This window comes from Fundulus heteroclitus, chromosome 16 (genome assembly GCF_011125445.2).
Source record: "Fundulus heteroclitus isolate FHET01 chromosome 16, MU-UCD_Fhet_4.1, whole genome shotgun sequence".
NCBI classification, from domain to species: Eukaryota; Metazoa; Chordata; class Actinopteri; order Cyprinodontiformes; family Fundulidae; genus Fundulus; species Fundulus heteroclitus.
The window spans coordinates 34,360,874-34,375,870 of NC_046376.1; the positions used below are offsets into that span (position 1 = coordinate 34,360,874).

General features: G+C 43.7%; 1 protein-coding gene across 1 annotated transcript in view; it reads left to right on the forward strand.

The window, feature by feature from the left end:
• LOC105925249 (transient receptor potential cation channel subfamily M member 4) overlaps window positions 1–14,997 on the forward strand; it is a 67,706-nt gene that overhangs the window by 12,721 nt on the left and 39,988 nt on the right. The window contains exons 4-8 of the mRNA XM_036148550.1: window positions 4,894–5,074; window positions 5,474–5,643; window positions 5,761–5,938; window positions 10,680–10,744; window positions 13,967–14,206. Coding sequence (XP_036004443.1) covers window positions 4,894–5,074; window positions 5,474–5,643; window positions 5,761–5,938; window positions 10,680–10,744; window positions 13,967–14,206 — 834 coding nt within the window. The remainder of the gene's footprint in view (window positions 1–4,893; window positions 5,075–5,473; window positions 5,644–5,760; window positions 5,939–10,679; window positions 10,745–13,966; window positions 14,207–14,997) is intronic.

Sequence of the window (14,997 nt, forward strand, 5' to 3'; positions counted from 1 at the left end):
TAAGGGGGCGGGGACAGCACGATTGCCTCACTTTTGGCACTCCCTGTTTAATGGTCAGGCAAGGCAAGGCAAGTTTATTTATAAAGCACTTTTTAGGAACGAGACGATTCAAAATGCTGTACATGAACAAAAAAAGAAAGAAAACATCACAGAGGAACGAAAACCATTACAGAGACAGATGGAAACATTACAGAGGAAAGCACATTGCAGTGGAAGAGTAGCAACAGAACAAGATATAAAACAAGTTGGACTACATACTTCAACAGTAAAAGTAGATGGTGGAGATTATTCAAGAAATGTAAGTGAGAAACACCAAAGTCCCTTTTTGAATAACTGCGCATGGGCAAGGCAGTCTAACCTTGCTCTTTCGCTCTTCAGTGGGTTTACATGGAAAACTCTCCCAAATCCACTCTGAACTTTGTTCTTTCTACAGAGTCCTTCTTCTTCTTCTCATAAACATGAATGTGATTCACTTCTTGCAACTCTCAAAGATGTTCAAAGCCTACAGTGAGAGCAGCAGAGTGACAATGAATGGCTAACCGCTAACTTAGGCGCTAAGCTAACCGGATACATATACCCCGTTTACACTACCCCTTTTTAACCGTGCCGAGACCAGTCCAAGCTCGGTAACTGAGATAACCTTCGAGTGTAAATGGAACGCAAACTGAACTAAACCGAGCTAGACACAACCGGACCACACTAAATCTAGACCAGTTCCATGTGTGGACTCGGCCTGGTTTTTCAGTAGCTCGGTTCTCAGATAACAAAGAGCGCATGAGCAGACCTCATCATCTCCTTATAGCCAGCTGACATTTCAGACATTCATAAAAATACTAGCTTCCCTACCGTGACACACGATTTCCAGTGATGATTCTGCTTAGCAGTGTGATGAACCTCAGCGTCTGTCGTTGTTTCTTGCATCTGTAAATCCTTATTAGACGTTCGTTTGTCTTATCCACTTCCCAAAATCCGACTCTGTCAAGTAAATTCACCAAAAGTTGCCGCCTTCGCCTGACTCTCCGTAAACAAAAAAATATAACCAAACATAACTTCCTGAATGTTACGGGTGCCGCCATTTTTATTTGCTTGATTTCCTCCTTCCATCCTAGAGAGCAGTAGTACCGCAGATCGTCACCAGGAGGCGAGGAAACCAAGGAACCGAGATAGCGTGATGTGTAAACGGTCGTCAGAACTAAGCTCGGCTTGGGTAACTGATCCAAGCTCGGAACGAGCTCGGCATGGATCGGTTTAACAAGGGTAGTAGGCTATAAGGTCTATAAACTCCAGCAAGCGGAAACTCACTGCCGTTACGTGAGCACGTCAGAATGATCGGCATGTTGGGCAACCAATAGATATGTCGATACGCCCGGAACTTGAGGGACAGAGGGGGGTGAGTATATAATGTCTATGGCTGAGAGCAGGAACAAAACTTTGACAAATCCATGGCCTTTGGACCAAATGGCAGAGATTGGTTACATTTTTTACAGGCCTGCAGCTCCCACAGAGAAAGATTATTTTAACCTCCTTTTTGTGAATACATAGTCTAGCAACTACTTTCAGTATGAAAGGATGATTTTACCCAGTGTAATAAAAAGTGTTTCTGACCAACCATAGATTTAATCGTTGGTTTTACGGGTGATGTTGATTCTCGCCTTATGTGGGCACAATGTGGGGGAACAGATCTTGGTCGCTATGAATGTGGAGGGACATGTTCATTCAATTTGTTTGCTTCCCCCCCCCCCCATGTGAGCCGCATTTGCAATGCAGATTAGAGGAAATGTACAGGGTCTCGAACCAAATTTTTCGAGACCCAACGATGCAAGGCTGAGCCCAAGACCGAGGCCTCACATTCCGAGGCCGAGACAAAGACCGAGACTGTTGGTTCGGCTGAGCCCACATCCAAACGAAGGACACGTGTCTCCTTGAAAAGCCCCATGTATACATATTGCGTTTTGTACCCACCATCCGGCACTTTGTTTTATTCAATTCAATTCAATTCAATTTTATTTATATAGCGCCAAATCATGAAACATGTCATCTCAAGGCACTTTACAAAGTCAAGTTCAATCATATTATACAGATTGGGTCAGATTATACAGATTGGTCAAAAATGTCCTATATAAGGAAACCAGTTGATTGCATCAAAGTCCCGACAAGCAGCATTCACTCCTGGGGAACCGTAGAGCCACAGGAAGAGTCATCTGCATTGTACATGGCTTTGCTGCAATCCCTCATACTGAGCAAGCATGAAGCGACAGTGGGAAGAAAAACCACCCATTAACGGGAAGGAAAAACCTCCGGCAGAACCGGGCTCAGTATGAACGGTCATCTGCCTCGACCGACTGGGGTTACAGAAGACAGAACAGAGACACAACAAGAGAAACAAAAAAGCACAGAAGCACACATTGATCTAGTAATCTGTTCTACATTAGATGGTAGTAGCGGGTGATCTGTCTTCTCTGGATGATGTCACAGTTAACAGAACGCCAGACCAGGTGTACCTACTATGAAGAGAAAAGAGAGAGAACAGAAAGTTAAAGCAGAAATGACAACACATAATGCATAATTGAAGAACAGTAGAACTCAATATAGTGAGAAAATTAGATCCTGATATACTCCAGTAACCTAAGCCTATAGCAGTAAAACTATAAAGGTAGCTGAGAGTCACTAGTTATAATTTTTGTCAAAAAGAAAAGTTTTAAGCCTAGTCTTAAAAGCAGACAGGGTGTCTGCCTCACGGACCAAAACTGGGAGTTGGTTCCACAGGAGAGGAGCCTGATAGCTAAAGGATCTGCCTCCCATTCTACTTTTAGAGACTCTAGGAACCACCAGCAGACCTGCGGTCTGAGAGCGAAGTGCTCTGTTAGGAACATACGGGGTAATCAGAGCTCTGATATATGATGGAGTTTGATTATTAAGGGCTTTATACGTTAGAAGAAGAATTTTAAATTCTATTCTTGATTTAACAGGAAGCCAATGAAGGGAAGCTAAAATTGGAGACATATGATCCCTCTTGTTGATTTTCATCAGAACTCTTGCTGCAGCATTTTGGATCAGCTGAAGGCTTTGAACTGCATTTTGTGGACTTCCTGATAGTAAAGAATTACAATAGTCCAGCCTTGAAGTAACAAATGCATGGACCAGTTTTTCAGCATCACTCCTGGACAGAATGTTTCTAATTTTGGCGATATTCCGGAGGTGAAAAAAGGAAACTCTGGAAACCTGTTTAATATGGGATTTAAATGACATGTCTTGGTCAAAAATAACACCAAGATTTTTTACTTTATTACCAGAGGCCAGGTTAATGCCACCCAGATTAAGTGATTGGTTAAGAAGTTTATTTTTTGAGGACTCTGGCCCAAAGATTAAAACTTCGGTCTTGTCAGAATTTAGATGCAGGAAATTTAAAGTCATCCAGCTTTTGATGTCATCAAGACATGACTGCAGTCGAAGTAATTGATTGGATTCATCAGGATTTATGGATAAATATAGCTGAGTATCATCAGCATAACAGTGGAAATTAATCCCATGCTGTCTGATAATTTTGCCTATCGGAAGCATATATATAGTAAAGAGAATTGGTCCAAGGACTGAACCCTGTGGTACTCCACAGGTGACCCTAGAGTTTGAGGAAGATTTATTATTAACATGAACAAATTGGAATCTGTCTGACAGATAAGATTTAAACCAGCCTAATGCTTTCCCCTTAATCCCTACAGTATGTTCAAGTCTTTGTAGGAAAATATTGTGATCAACTGTATCAAACGCAGCACTGAGATCTAACAGGACAAGTATAGACACAAGTCCATTATCTGAGGCCATGAGAATATCATTAGTGACCTTCACCAGAGCTGTTTCAGTGCTATGATGAGCTCTGAAGCCTGACTGAAACTCCTCAAGTAGGTCATTACTTTGTAAATGTTCACAAAGTTGATTAGCAACTACTTTCTCAAGAATTATGATTGTTAATGTTCTTGATGACTTGTGAACAGACTGTTATTCTATTTTTTTTGTATAATTTTCAATAAATGTTTTAAAGAAAAAAAGATAGATAGTTGGCGTTAGGGAACCTAAAGGAAATATTGTCTATAGTCCCCAAGATTATGAAAACATTATGTTTGCTAGCAATGTCATCAAAATGTATAGAATAGCAGATCCTACCTGAAAATATTGCATTTCTCGTTGAAAATATGGGGAATGTTTGATCACAGACCAGATGGAATATTTACTATTTGTGTATAGTTAAATATTTTGTTTTTCAGTTCCCTACCTTAGTCTTTCCCCCAGCTGTTTAGGTTTCTCTTGATTATTACTCTCCTGATTTTGATGCAGTTGATTTCCCCCCAGTTGTATTTAAGCTCCTGGTTTCTTTTACTTCTCTGCTGGACTGTCTGCGGTGTTATATTCTGTGGTTTCCTGTTACACCTTGTTGCCCTTTGTTGTTCCAGGTTAATTCTTCGCTCTTGTATTTCCTCTGTATTCTGTTTAAGTTTCAAGTTTTCTTCAACAAATATCATCGCTTTAACCATGGTCTCATTACTGCCACACCTTGAGTTCCCAACAACATCCAATCATGATATTTATTACTCTTTTCAGATGGTTAAGCACCAAACATTGCTTCTGTAAGGTCTCTGCGGATGTTTGTCATTCACAGCATTGATCCAGTTAACATTTGTATGCTCCAGAGCAGCAAACTACCAAATCTCCTGCTCGCACTGAGCAGCAGTTAGTCCAGGGTAAAGAGCAGACCGTGTTAGTGTGTCCTACTGCATAAAACCCTTGGTTTAAAAGAGGGTGTATTTTTTCACAATAACTAGTTTCTGTTGTAATTTTAATCTGAGAAATTTAGGGCATCCACCAGTGAATTAATGCTATGCTCTCTATCGTTTTTAGTTTTTGCGGCTTTCATGTGACACATCTCCACAAATCATCTACCCTTTGATGACAACCCACTGGGGCCTGCCCTCACCTAACCTGGTGGTATCAGTGGTGGGAGATGAGGGCCATGAGAAGATTAAGCCATGGGTGAAAGATATCCTAAGAAAAGGCCTGGTTAGGGCTGCTCAAAGTACAGGTAAGAAATGACTTGCCATTGTATTGCTGCCATAGTTTATGGCATTTCATTTAGAGAAAACCTTTTCAGTATTGATGATGTTGAACTATTAATATTTATTATTTGATTTAGTACAAAGAGCTGCTATGTTGATGATTTTTTTTTTTGCCAACAACCCTGAGTGGAGGCTGAAACATTTAAGTACAACTGAATTTCTTACATCCATAGACACGTGGAAAATCTAAGTCTATCATCAACAATAGTTATGTTTTGGTCCTCATGTTTTTTATACCAGTTAAATGTTTCTTTCCTTATACCTTTGGTTAATGCCTTTAACTTATCACATTGTTCAATATTCCTATTGGTTTTTTAGTGTTTATTTGTATACTTCCCTCAGTGTAACTAACTATATTTCTCCAGGAGCCTGGATTTTGACGGGGGGTCTGAGAGAAGGTGTTTCCCGCTGTGTAGGAGATGCAGTGAGAGACCACAGGGCTGCAACTTCAGCTGTGTCCCAGAATAAAGTTGTTGCCATTGGAGTGGCCCCTTGGGGTCGGGTGTACAACAGGCAGCAGCTTGTCAACGCCCAGGTACTCAATCTACTATGTTCTGTTTCACAGCAAAGTGAAAGGAGTCTAATATCCTAAAATCAAGTATAATAATAATGGCAGCGATGACAATTTGATTCTTTTGTTGCCGGTCTGAAGGGAAGTTTCCCAGCTCGTTACTATGTCCAGAACACAACAAAAGATACATGCTGCTTGGACAACAGTTGCCAAGCTTTCCTCTTGGTGGACAATGGGAGTGTTGGAAAACGAGGTGGAGAGACGGCCTTTCAAGCTAATCTGGAGGACTACATCTCCCATCAGCGCACGGGCATTTGGGGTGAGATTGGTTTTGGTGTCTTTAATAGATTTTTTTCTTGGAAAATAAGATAAAGATATACTTCATCTAAAAAATTATTGATTGTCATTATGGTAGAGAAAAACTGAATAGTATAAAAACTAATTCAGTAGTGAAATAACCATCAGTTAACCAATGTGTAATCAATGTTGATCATTTGAGTAGCTGCTTGGCCTTTATAAAGTAGGACTCACATTATTAATACTTAAATTAGTTATATTAATTAGTATTATCTACTAGTAGATAACTACGCACACAGTGTCCGTCCGTCCGTCCGTCCGTCTTCTTCCGCTTATCCGGGGTCGGGTCGCGGGGGTAGCAGCTTCAGTAGGGAGGCCCAGACGTCCCTCTCCCCGGCCACTTGGGCCAGCTCCTCAGGAGGAACCCCAAGGCGTTCCCTGGCCAGCCGGGAGACATAGTCCCTCCAGCGTGTCCTGGGTCTTCCCCTGGGCCTCCTCCCGGTGGGACGTGCCCGGAACACCTCACCAGGGAGGCGTCCAAGGGGCATCCTGACCAGATGCCCAAGCCACCTCAACTGGCTCCTCTCGACGTGGAGGAGAAGCGGCTCCACTCTGAGTCATCCCCGGATGACTGAGCTCCTCACCCTATCTCTAAGGGAGAGCCCAGACACACTACGGAGAAAACTCATTTCAGCCGCTTGTATCCGGGATCTCGTTCTTTCGGTCACGACCCAAAGCTCGTGACCATAGATGAGGGTAGGAACGTAAATCGAGAGCTTCGCGTTTTGGCTCAGCTCTCTCTTCACCACAACGGATCGGTACAGCGCACGCTTCACAGCAGACGCTGCACCAATCCGCCTGTCGATCTCCCGCTCCATCTTCCCCTCATTCGTGAACAAGACCCCAAGATACTTGAACTCCTCCACTAGGGGCAGCACATCCTCCCCAACCCGGAGAAGACACTCTACCCTTTTCCGGTTCAAGACCATGGTCTCGGATTTGGAGGCACTGATTTTCATCCCGGCTGCTTCGCACTCGGCTGCAAACCGCTCCAGTGAGAGCTGTAGATCACGCCCTGATGAAGCCAATAGGACCACGTCATCCGCGAATAGCAGAGACGCAATCCTAAGGCCACCAAAACGGATCCCCTCAACACCTTAGCTGCGCCTAGAAATTCTGTCCATAAAAGTTATGAACAGAATCGGTGACAAAGGGCAACCTTGGCGGAGTCCAACTCTCACCGGAAACGAGTCCGACTTACTGCCGGCAATGCAGACCAGACTCTGACACCGGTCGTACAGAGACCTGACAGCCCTTATTTCCATACTCCCGGAGTACCCCCCACAGGATCCCTCGGGGGACACGGTCGAATGCCTTCTCCAGATCCACAAAGCACATGTAGACTGGTTGGGCAAACTCCCATGCCCCCTCCTGAATCCTGCTGAGGGTGTAGAGCTGGTCCAGTGTTCCACGGCCAGGACGAAAACCACACTGCTCTTCCTGAATCCGAGATTCGACTATCCGACGGACCCTCCTTTCCAGAACCCCTGAATAGACCTTACCAGGGAGGCTTAAGAGTGTGATTCCTCTGTAGTTGGAACACACCCTCCAGTCCCCCTTTTTAAATAGGGGGACCACCACCCCAGTCTGCCAATCCAGGGGAACTGCCCCCAATGTCCACGCAATGTTGCAGAGCCGCGTTAACCAACACAGCCCCACAACATCCAGAGCCTTAAGGTACTCAGGGTGAATCTCATCCACCCCCTGGGGCCTTGCCACCGAGGAGCTTTTTAACAACCTCGGCAACCTCAGCACCAGAGATGGGAGAACCCGACCCAGAGTCCTCAGGCTCTGCTTCCGCAACAGAAGACGTGTTGGTGGGATTAAGGAGGTCTTCGAAGTATTCCGTCCACCGAAACCCGACATCCCGAGTCGAGATCAGTAGCACACCACCCCCACTGTAAACAGTGTTGGTACTGCACTGCTTCCCCCTCCTGAGACGCTGGATAGTGGACCAGAATCGCTTCGAAGCCGTACGGAAATCTTTCTCCATGGCCTCTCCAAACTCTTCCCACGCCCGAGTTTTTGCCTCGGCGACCAGCCGAGCCGCCTGCCGCTTCGACTGCCGGTACACATCAGCTGGTTCCGGAGCTGGTGGTATCACCTCGTACACCAGCCGAGGGTGTCCATATGTGCCAAGAGCACATATGGACACCCTTATGCTTGAACATGGTGTTTGTGATGGACAAACCATGACGAGCACAGAAGTCCAACAACAAAACACCACTCGAGTTCAGATCAGGTGGGCCATTCCTCCCAACCACGTCCCACTGTCATTGCCCACGTGAGTGTTGAAGTCCCCCAGCAAAACGAGGGAGTCCCCAGGAGGGGCACTCTCCAGTACCCCTTCCAAGGACTCCAAAAAGGGTGGGTAATCTGAACTGCTGTTTAGCGCATAAGCGCAAACAACAGTCAGAACCCGTCCCCCCACACGAATGCGGAGGGAGGCCACCCTCTTGTTCACCGGGGAAAACCCCAACGTGCAGGCACCGAGATGGGGGGCAACAAGTATGCCAACCCCAGCTCGGTGCCTCTCACCATGGGCAACTCTAGAGTGGAAGAATGTCCAGCCCCTCTCAAGGAGACTGGTTCCGGAGCCAGAGCAGTGCGTCGATGTGAGTCCGACTATCTCTAGTCGGAACCTCTCAACCTCACGCACAAGCTCAGGCTCCTTCCCCACCAGAGAGGTGACATTCCACGTCCCAAGAGCCAGCTTCTGCAGCCGAGGATCGGAACGCCAAGGTCCCCGCCCTCTACTGCTACCGGTTGCACAATGCACCCGACCCCTTTGGCCCCTCCGACAGGTGGTGAGCCCATCAGAAGGGGGACCCATGTCGCCTCTTCGGGCTGAGCCCGGCCGGGCTCCATGGGCAAAAGCCCGGCCACCAGACGCTCGCCAACGTGCCCCACCTCCAGGCTTGGTTCCAGAGTGGGGCCCCGGTGACCCGCGTCCAGGCGAGGGAACACGAGGTCCAATAATCGTACTCATCATAAGGGGCATTTTGGGCTGCGCTTTGTCTGGTCCCTCACCTAGGACCTGTCTGCCTTGGGTGACCCTACTAGGGGCTTAAAGCCCCTGACAGCATAGCTCCTAGGATCATTGGGACACTCAAACCCCTCCACCACGGTAAGGTGGCAGCCCAGGGAGGGGACACAGTGGCTTTCAAAAATCTGGGGCCGAAGAACAGATAATTGGAGGAAGTCCTATTGTGCTGCAGCAGGAGGGGGTGTTGCCAATGATCTTGAGTGCAGGAGAAATGAATCTAGCAGTTAGCCCGACTAGAACCTGACACCTCCTGGTTCAGTGATAGCTTCCTGAACCTTGCTGTAAGTAAAACCAGGGAGCTATGCCTGAGAGAAAAGTCAGGAGCAGCAGGCCCTGAGATTTCTTAGACCAGCTGTAATGAGACGGCACTGGAACGGGTCACTGCATCCAAATACCTAGAAACAATCATGACTAGCTGGCCTCTAAGCCCAAAGTCGACTGTCTGTATAAAAAAGGCTAGACAGCGTCTATTTTTTCCTTAGGAACCTAAGGGGCTTCAATGTCAAGACCTTCCTTATTGTCAACATACCTGCCATTAAACGTTAACACATCTTGCATATGTTTCCTGTCTGACTTCTGACTTGCCTAGCCACGCCAGCCACGCAAACTTTTTCAATAGACAATAGTAAAACACAAAGTTCTAAAACTCACACAAACACACTGAAATATAACTAAACTCAGTTTTATTTATCTCAAGGAAGAATGATTATCAAACCTGATGTTTTTTAATGAGTTGCCGCTTTTAAGGTATAAATCCATACAAAGAAATATAATCACATTAAGCCTAAAACAGTAACATTACACACTTCGAAAAACAATGGAAACAACCTCAATTGGATGTAAACTGTAAGTATTTGTTATGGGAATTGTTTGCAACTGGAGCTGACTGACAGGTCGGTTAATCTGTCATCCCTAAATTGTCCCAAGCCTGCTTTATGGGACGATACATATAATTCCCTATATGTATTATATGATACATATAATAGGCTCGGTGCTTTCATTTGCACCTATTTGCCTATTTGCAAATGTAATCAGAGCTTTGACTGAACTCATATTGCCATAATGCTGCTCAACTAAGGATTCTGCTAAATTATGAAAAATAATTACAATTAATAATAATTATAACAGTTTCTTTAATGAGAGGCTGAAGTCACTCAAGAAGCTGCTGGTTTGCCATAATTCACCATCCACCAAGGTGTCTCTGTGACTGTCTGACAGTGCTGTTGCCATAGTTATTTGGACAAGTGGTGGATATTTTTACTGATTTACATGTGTATTTAGGAGAAGGGACATGGCAGGCCATGATGGATGTAAACATAAGCACTATTTCTGGCAACATCCCAAGTTATCAAGGCAACGTGTGCAGGTTTTATACACCTGACAGTTTTTGTGCACCACAGGTTTTATAATTTCTCACCACCGCCAACTTTTTAGTGTGGCAGTATTGCTGCGCAATCTTTCATGCCTGGGGCCCCTGAACAGACCTTTAAAGGTTTAATGGAGTTAGTTCCTGTATAGATAAGGGCTGTTTTGGCATTTTCAAGGATGGTTTAGCAAAATGCTACGGCTACCTGGTGGATGTTGTTTTAATAAATTTTTCTCATTTTCGTGCGTTTTCCATTTAATATCCATGTTTTTTTTTTTTTGTATCCAACAGGTAGCGGCAGTATTGAAATTCCAGTCCTTTGCATGCTTATCTCAGGAGAAGCCAGTATGTTGGAGGTGAGAGAACTCATGCAGGAATTCAGTATAAGTGTAATGGTATGTTGTGGTACAGTTGTTATTATTTTTTTTTTTTAGAAATAAAACCAACTCTAACGATATATAGCTATGGTATAGCAATTACAATTAATAACTTACAGAGTGGCAAGTCACTCCAAAATAAGTGTCGGTACAACAGTGAATACATTTTGCCCTGTGTTCTTTCATCTTTGATCTGGGAGGGTATGTTTTTTTTATTTGTGCCACAGAACGTGAAGGGTTTCAAACCCTAAGGATAGGATAGGATTCCTTTATAGTCATTGAATCTAGATCTCATAAAGCTGTTAGCTAGTCTTGTGGTCCATGCTTTAATAGACTGGTATCTTCTGCCTGAAGGGAGCTGATCAAACAGTTTGTGCTCTAGATGGTACCCGTACTGGTGATGCCTTCCCATGGTTTAAATGCACTGGATCCCCCTGAAATCAGATTGCATCGCCATGTTTTTTCACCTCATCCTGCTTTTTTGTTTTAACTCTACTGCTCCAATTATAACTCCAACCTTTTGACTTTATGCCTTATGCCTTACACCATTCTCAACCTTATGTTACTAAAAATAATCCACAAGATACACATGCAAACCTATTAACACTATGCTTTTCTATGAAAATGATTGAAATTAATAAGTTAAATAATAAAACATAACATCTTTACAGTTACATTGTTAATCAACTACAAATTGCATAAACAAATCTGATTTCCTTTGTGCCCAATATGTACTTAAATATATTTAACATTTAGAAAATATTACATGTTACACACAGACACACACAGTTGTTATGGTAGTGAAAGACAAAGGGTGGCTCGATCAAGAAATGTTGAATATTTGGACTACAAAGTGCTACACTAAGCGCTGCAATGGCTTTTTAAAACACGCAAAGCTCTGATTGTGTTGGACGGTATGCGAATGCACATTACGCCAATGCTCATAGATAAAATTTAAGCCTGCAACTCCATACCAGCCATTACCCCTGAAGGCTTAACCAAAGTACTCCTGCCACTCAACATTTCAGTGAAACAGAGCTTTTAGGCAGTCTTGCATCGCCTGTGGGAGGAGTGGATAGTGGATGGGAAGTACAGCTTCACAGCAACAGGAAAAATGCGCCATGCAACTTTCCGGCAAGTCCTTGAATGGATTGACAAAGCATGGACTTCAGTGATGACTGCAACTATCCTATCAGGATTCAGAAAGGCTGGAATAACGACAGCCACCCAGCGGAGGACACGGCTCTTCATCTTCCTCAGGAGTTTGGCGGAGTTCTTCAGAAGTGACACAGAGGATGAAGAATTCAATTGATTCACTGATGTGGAATGAGATCAGGAGCTTTGTGAACTTGCTTACTGATTAGTTACTTGTTGGAGTCGCTGGCTTGTTAAGTTAATTTAGCTTAAAGAAGAGCCTAAAGAACTGGGAGAATGTGATTCCCTAACTATCGCAGATGTCATTGAGACGATTGAAAAGCTCTCCTGCGGCAGGTGTGTATGAGATTTCGTCTCATATTAACTTCTGCACTATCAAAGTAACCAGTTACCAGGCAAAGTACTTACACAAATACCTTTTGTGATCTAAAATGTCAATTAGTTTGGAATAATGAACACACAACATTGTTCCACCTCTTTGTCCTCTGGTCTGCCTATTTGTCCTTTTTATCCACCTCATCCTTCAGAGTCAGCTCGCTGCCATGTACTGTCTGGCAACACTCACGCCAAATATTGCCTTGCAGTCACTGAGTTCCTTCAGGTTATATTATCTACACAAGATGTAATCCACCTGTGCTCCTATCTCAGGGGTTTGTAAGGCACCTTGTCTCACAAACCTGCCTTACATACCTTACATACCTGTCTCTTGTGAGAGAAGAGGCAGGTATTCACTAGAGGCATAGTCATCTCCCCTTCTTTATTCCTGTTATGGATACCAAACCTTCCCATCACTTCCTCACTGTGACAGACTGGGATTAAAAAACGGCCCTGGCATTTTCACCAACCAGCGGCCCACATGGGAGACGACAAGTTTTGCGCGGACCTAGGGGGCGTATCCATTTGATTTTTCCCTGCCATTCACTATATGCACGTGCGAAAACAGCAACAAAAAACTGCGTGTTAACGTCAAATAAACATGTAAACATATCGAGTTCGTTTGTTTGGGGTTTTTTTGTTCTTTTTTTCTTTGTGTTTTTTTTTTTTTTTTTTTTTTTTTTTGGAATGTTGGCGAGGCAGCACTGCGGCAAACCCTGCATTTGGCTTATTAGTGGGCCGAGAGATAATGTAGGCCCACAATGAACAGGGTGAAAGGGGCCGCACACACCCGACGATCATACCGTCCAAACGGCCCACGAGGGCCCGCAGCCCTTCTGGCATCTGCCCAAATCCCAGACCGTCCAGTCCGTCACTGCTTCCTCATCACCTCTTCTCACTGCTCCAACATGTCCATTGAAATCTTCAACAATCACCACTCTCTTATTTCTGGGGTTATTCTGCATTACTTCCACTAACTGACTCCAGAATTTCTCCATCTCTTCTAACCCACACCTCACCTGTGGGGCATAACCACCAGTTGGGTATGAAGATCAGGTTATTGACTCCCATAGTAAATTTGCCAAAAGGTTTCTGCATTTATCCCTTAGTGACTGGTCCAAAAAAGGACACAGGACTCTATACCCCTTTTGAGGGAACATTTGCCCTATTTGAGGCTGCATTAGGAATTACACAAGATTAAAAACACAATATGTGGACAAGTTAAAACTGGAGTTGAATATTCATCAACAGTAACATATTCTCAAAAGAGTTGTTGATTTTTCAAAACAACAGAATAAGGATTTTTAGATTCCCCAGAAATATTGCTAAAATCTTGGTCTCATGAACCCAATATCATGCATTGTCTTGTCTCCCAAGCGTAAATGTGTTTTTTACATCAGTAGTTGGCTAATCTTGCTAATCATATAAGCTCTCATAAGAGAGCTTGTGTAAGGGTTAAACTTTACTATGCAGAGTAGGATGCAATGACTACTATGCATAAAATGTATTTGCAATATTACAATAATTATTATAAGTGTGACAATACACCTCTTGACATTTTTACTGAAACTGATGGAAAGTGTTTTGACTGTTTCTTTTGTGTCACACTCCTCAGTTTGTTGTACCTTTTTTCTATTCATTTGTTGTGTGTACTTTCATTCCCTGGCTCAGAGATTAGATACGTCTCTGAAGAAAGGAACGCCCTGGCTGGTTCTTGCTGGTTCTGGTCCGGCAGCAGATTTCATCGGTGACCTGCTGGGTGATCTATCGGCTGTAATCCTCAGCCCTACGTCTCTGGTGGCAGATGCAGAAGCCATCATGGGTGTCAGCGTGGAATTCTGTGACCGAGTCCGCGAGAAAGTCCGGAAATACTTCTCAGCTGAGGCCGGGTTGGAAAAACTGGTTGATACTGTGAGTAGATGTGTTTTCTTAGAAAGTATTAATAAGGCAAATAAGAAAGAGAGGTTAAAAAGATTTCTAAAGATGAAGTAAATATTTCGTCACATGTCCATGAGAAGCTTGGTATTAATGTTGGCCACAGTGCCGTGCAACAGTATTTATACCGTTTAAACTTTTTTCCACATTTTGCCACATTATTAATAAACTATATATTTCTTACTGGGATTTTAAGCGACACAGAGTAGTGTATAATTTAACACCAGGAAAACAATATGTTTATATAGCACCAATTCAAAACACACATTACAAAAAAAGATTAAAAGTCAGTGTGAATGACCATCTGCAACAACTGACTGGGGGCTTGAGAAGACAGAGCATGTACACAGAATACACAGATGCACTGAAAAGCAGTCATTGTTTCCTCCAATAATTCAAGCCCATAGTAGTGTAACTATGGGGATAGCTCAGGATAACCCAAGACCGCTCTAACTTTAAGCTTTTCAAAAAAAAATTAAGTTTCAAGCCTAGTCTTGAAAGTGGACAGGGTGTCTGTATCTGTGGGAGTTGGTTTCACAGACGAGGAGCGTGATAACTAAAACATCTGCCTTCGATTCTACTTTTAGAACATCTAGAAACCACCAGTGCACATGTAGTCTGAATAATAACAATAAATTAATAACCCATTTTATTTGAAGGACACTGAACAAACAAACAGCTGTAGAAATATAAATAGAGGAGCAAACACAAATTCAGCAAAGCAATAACATGCACAGTGACAACAGAACCGATATCAGATATTTGTA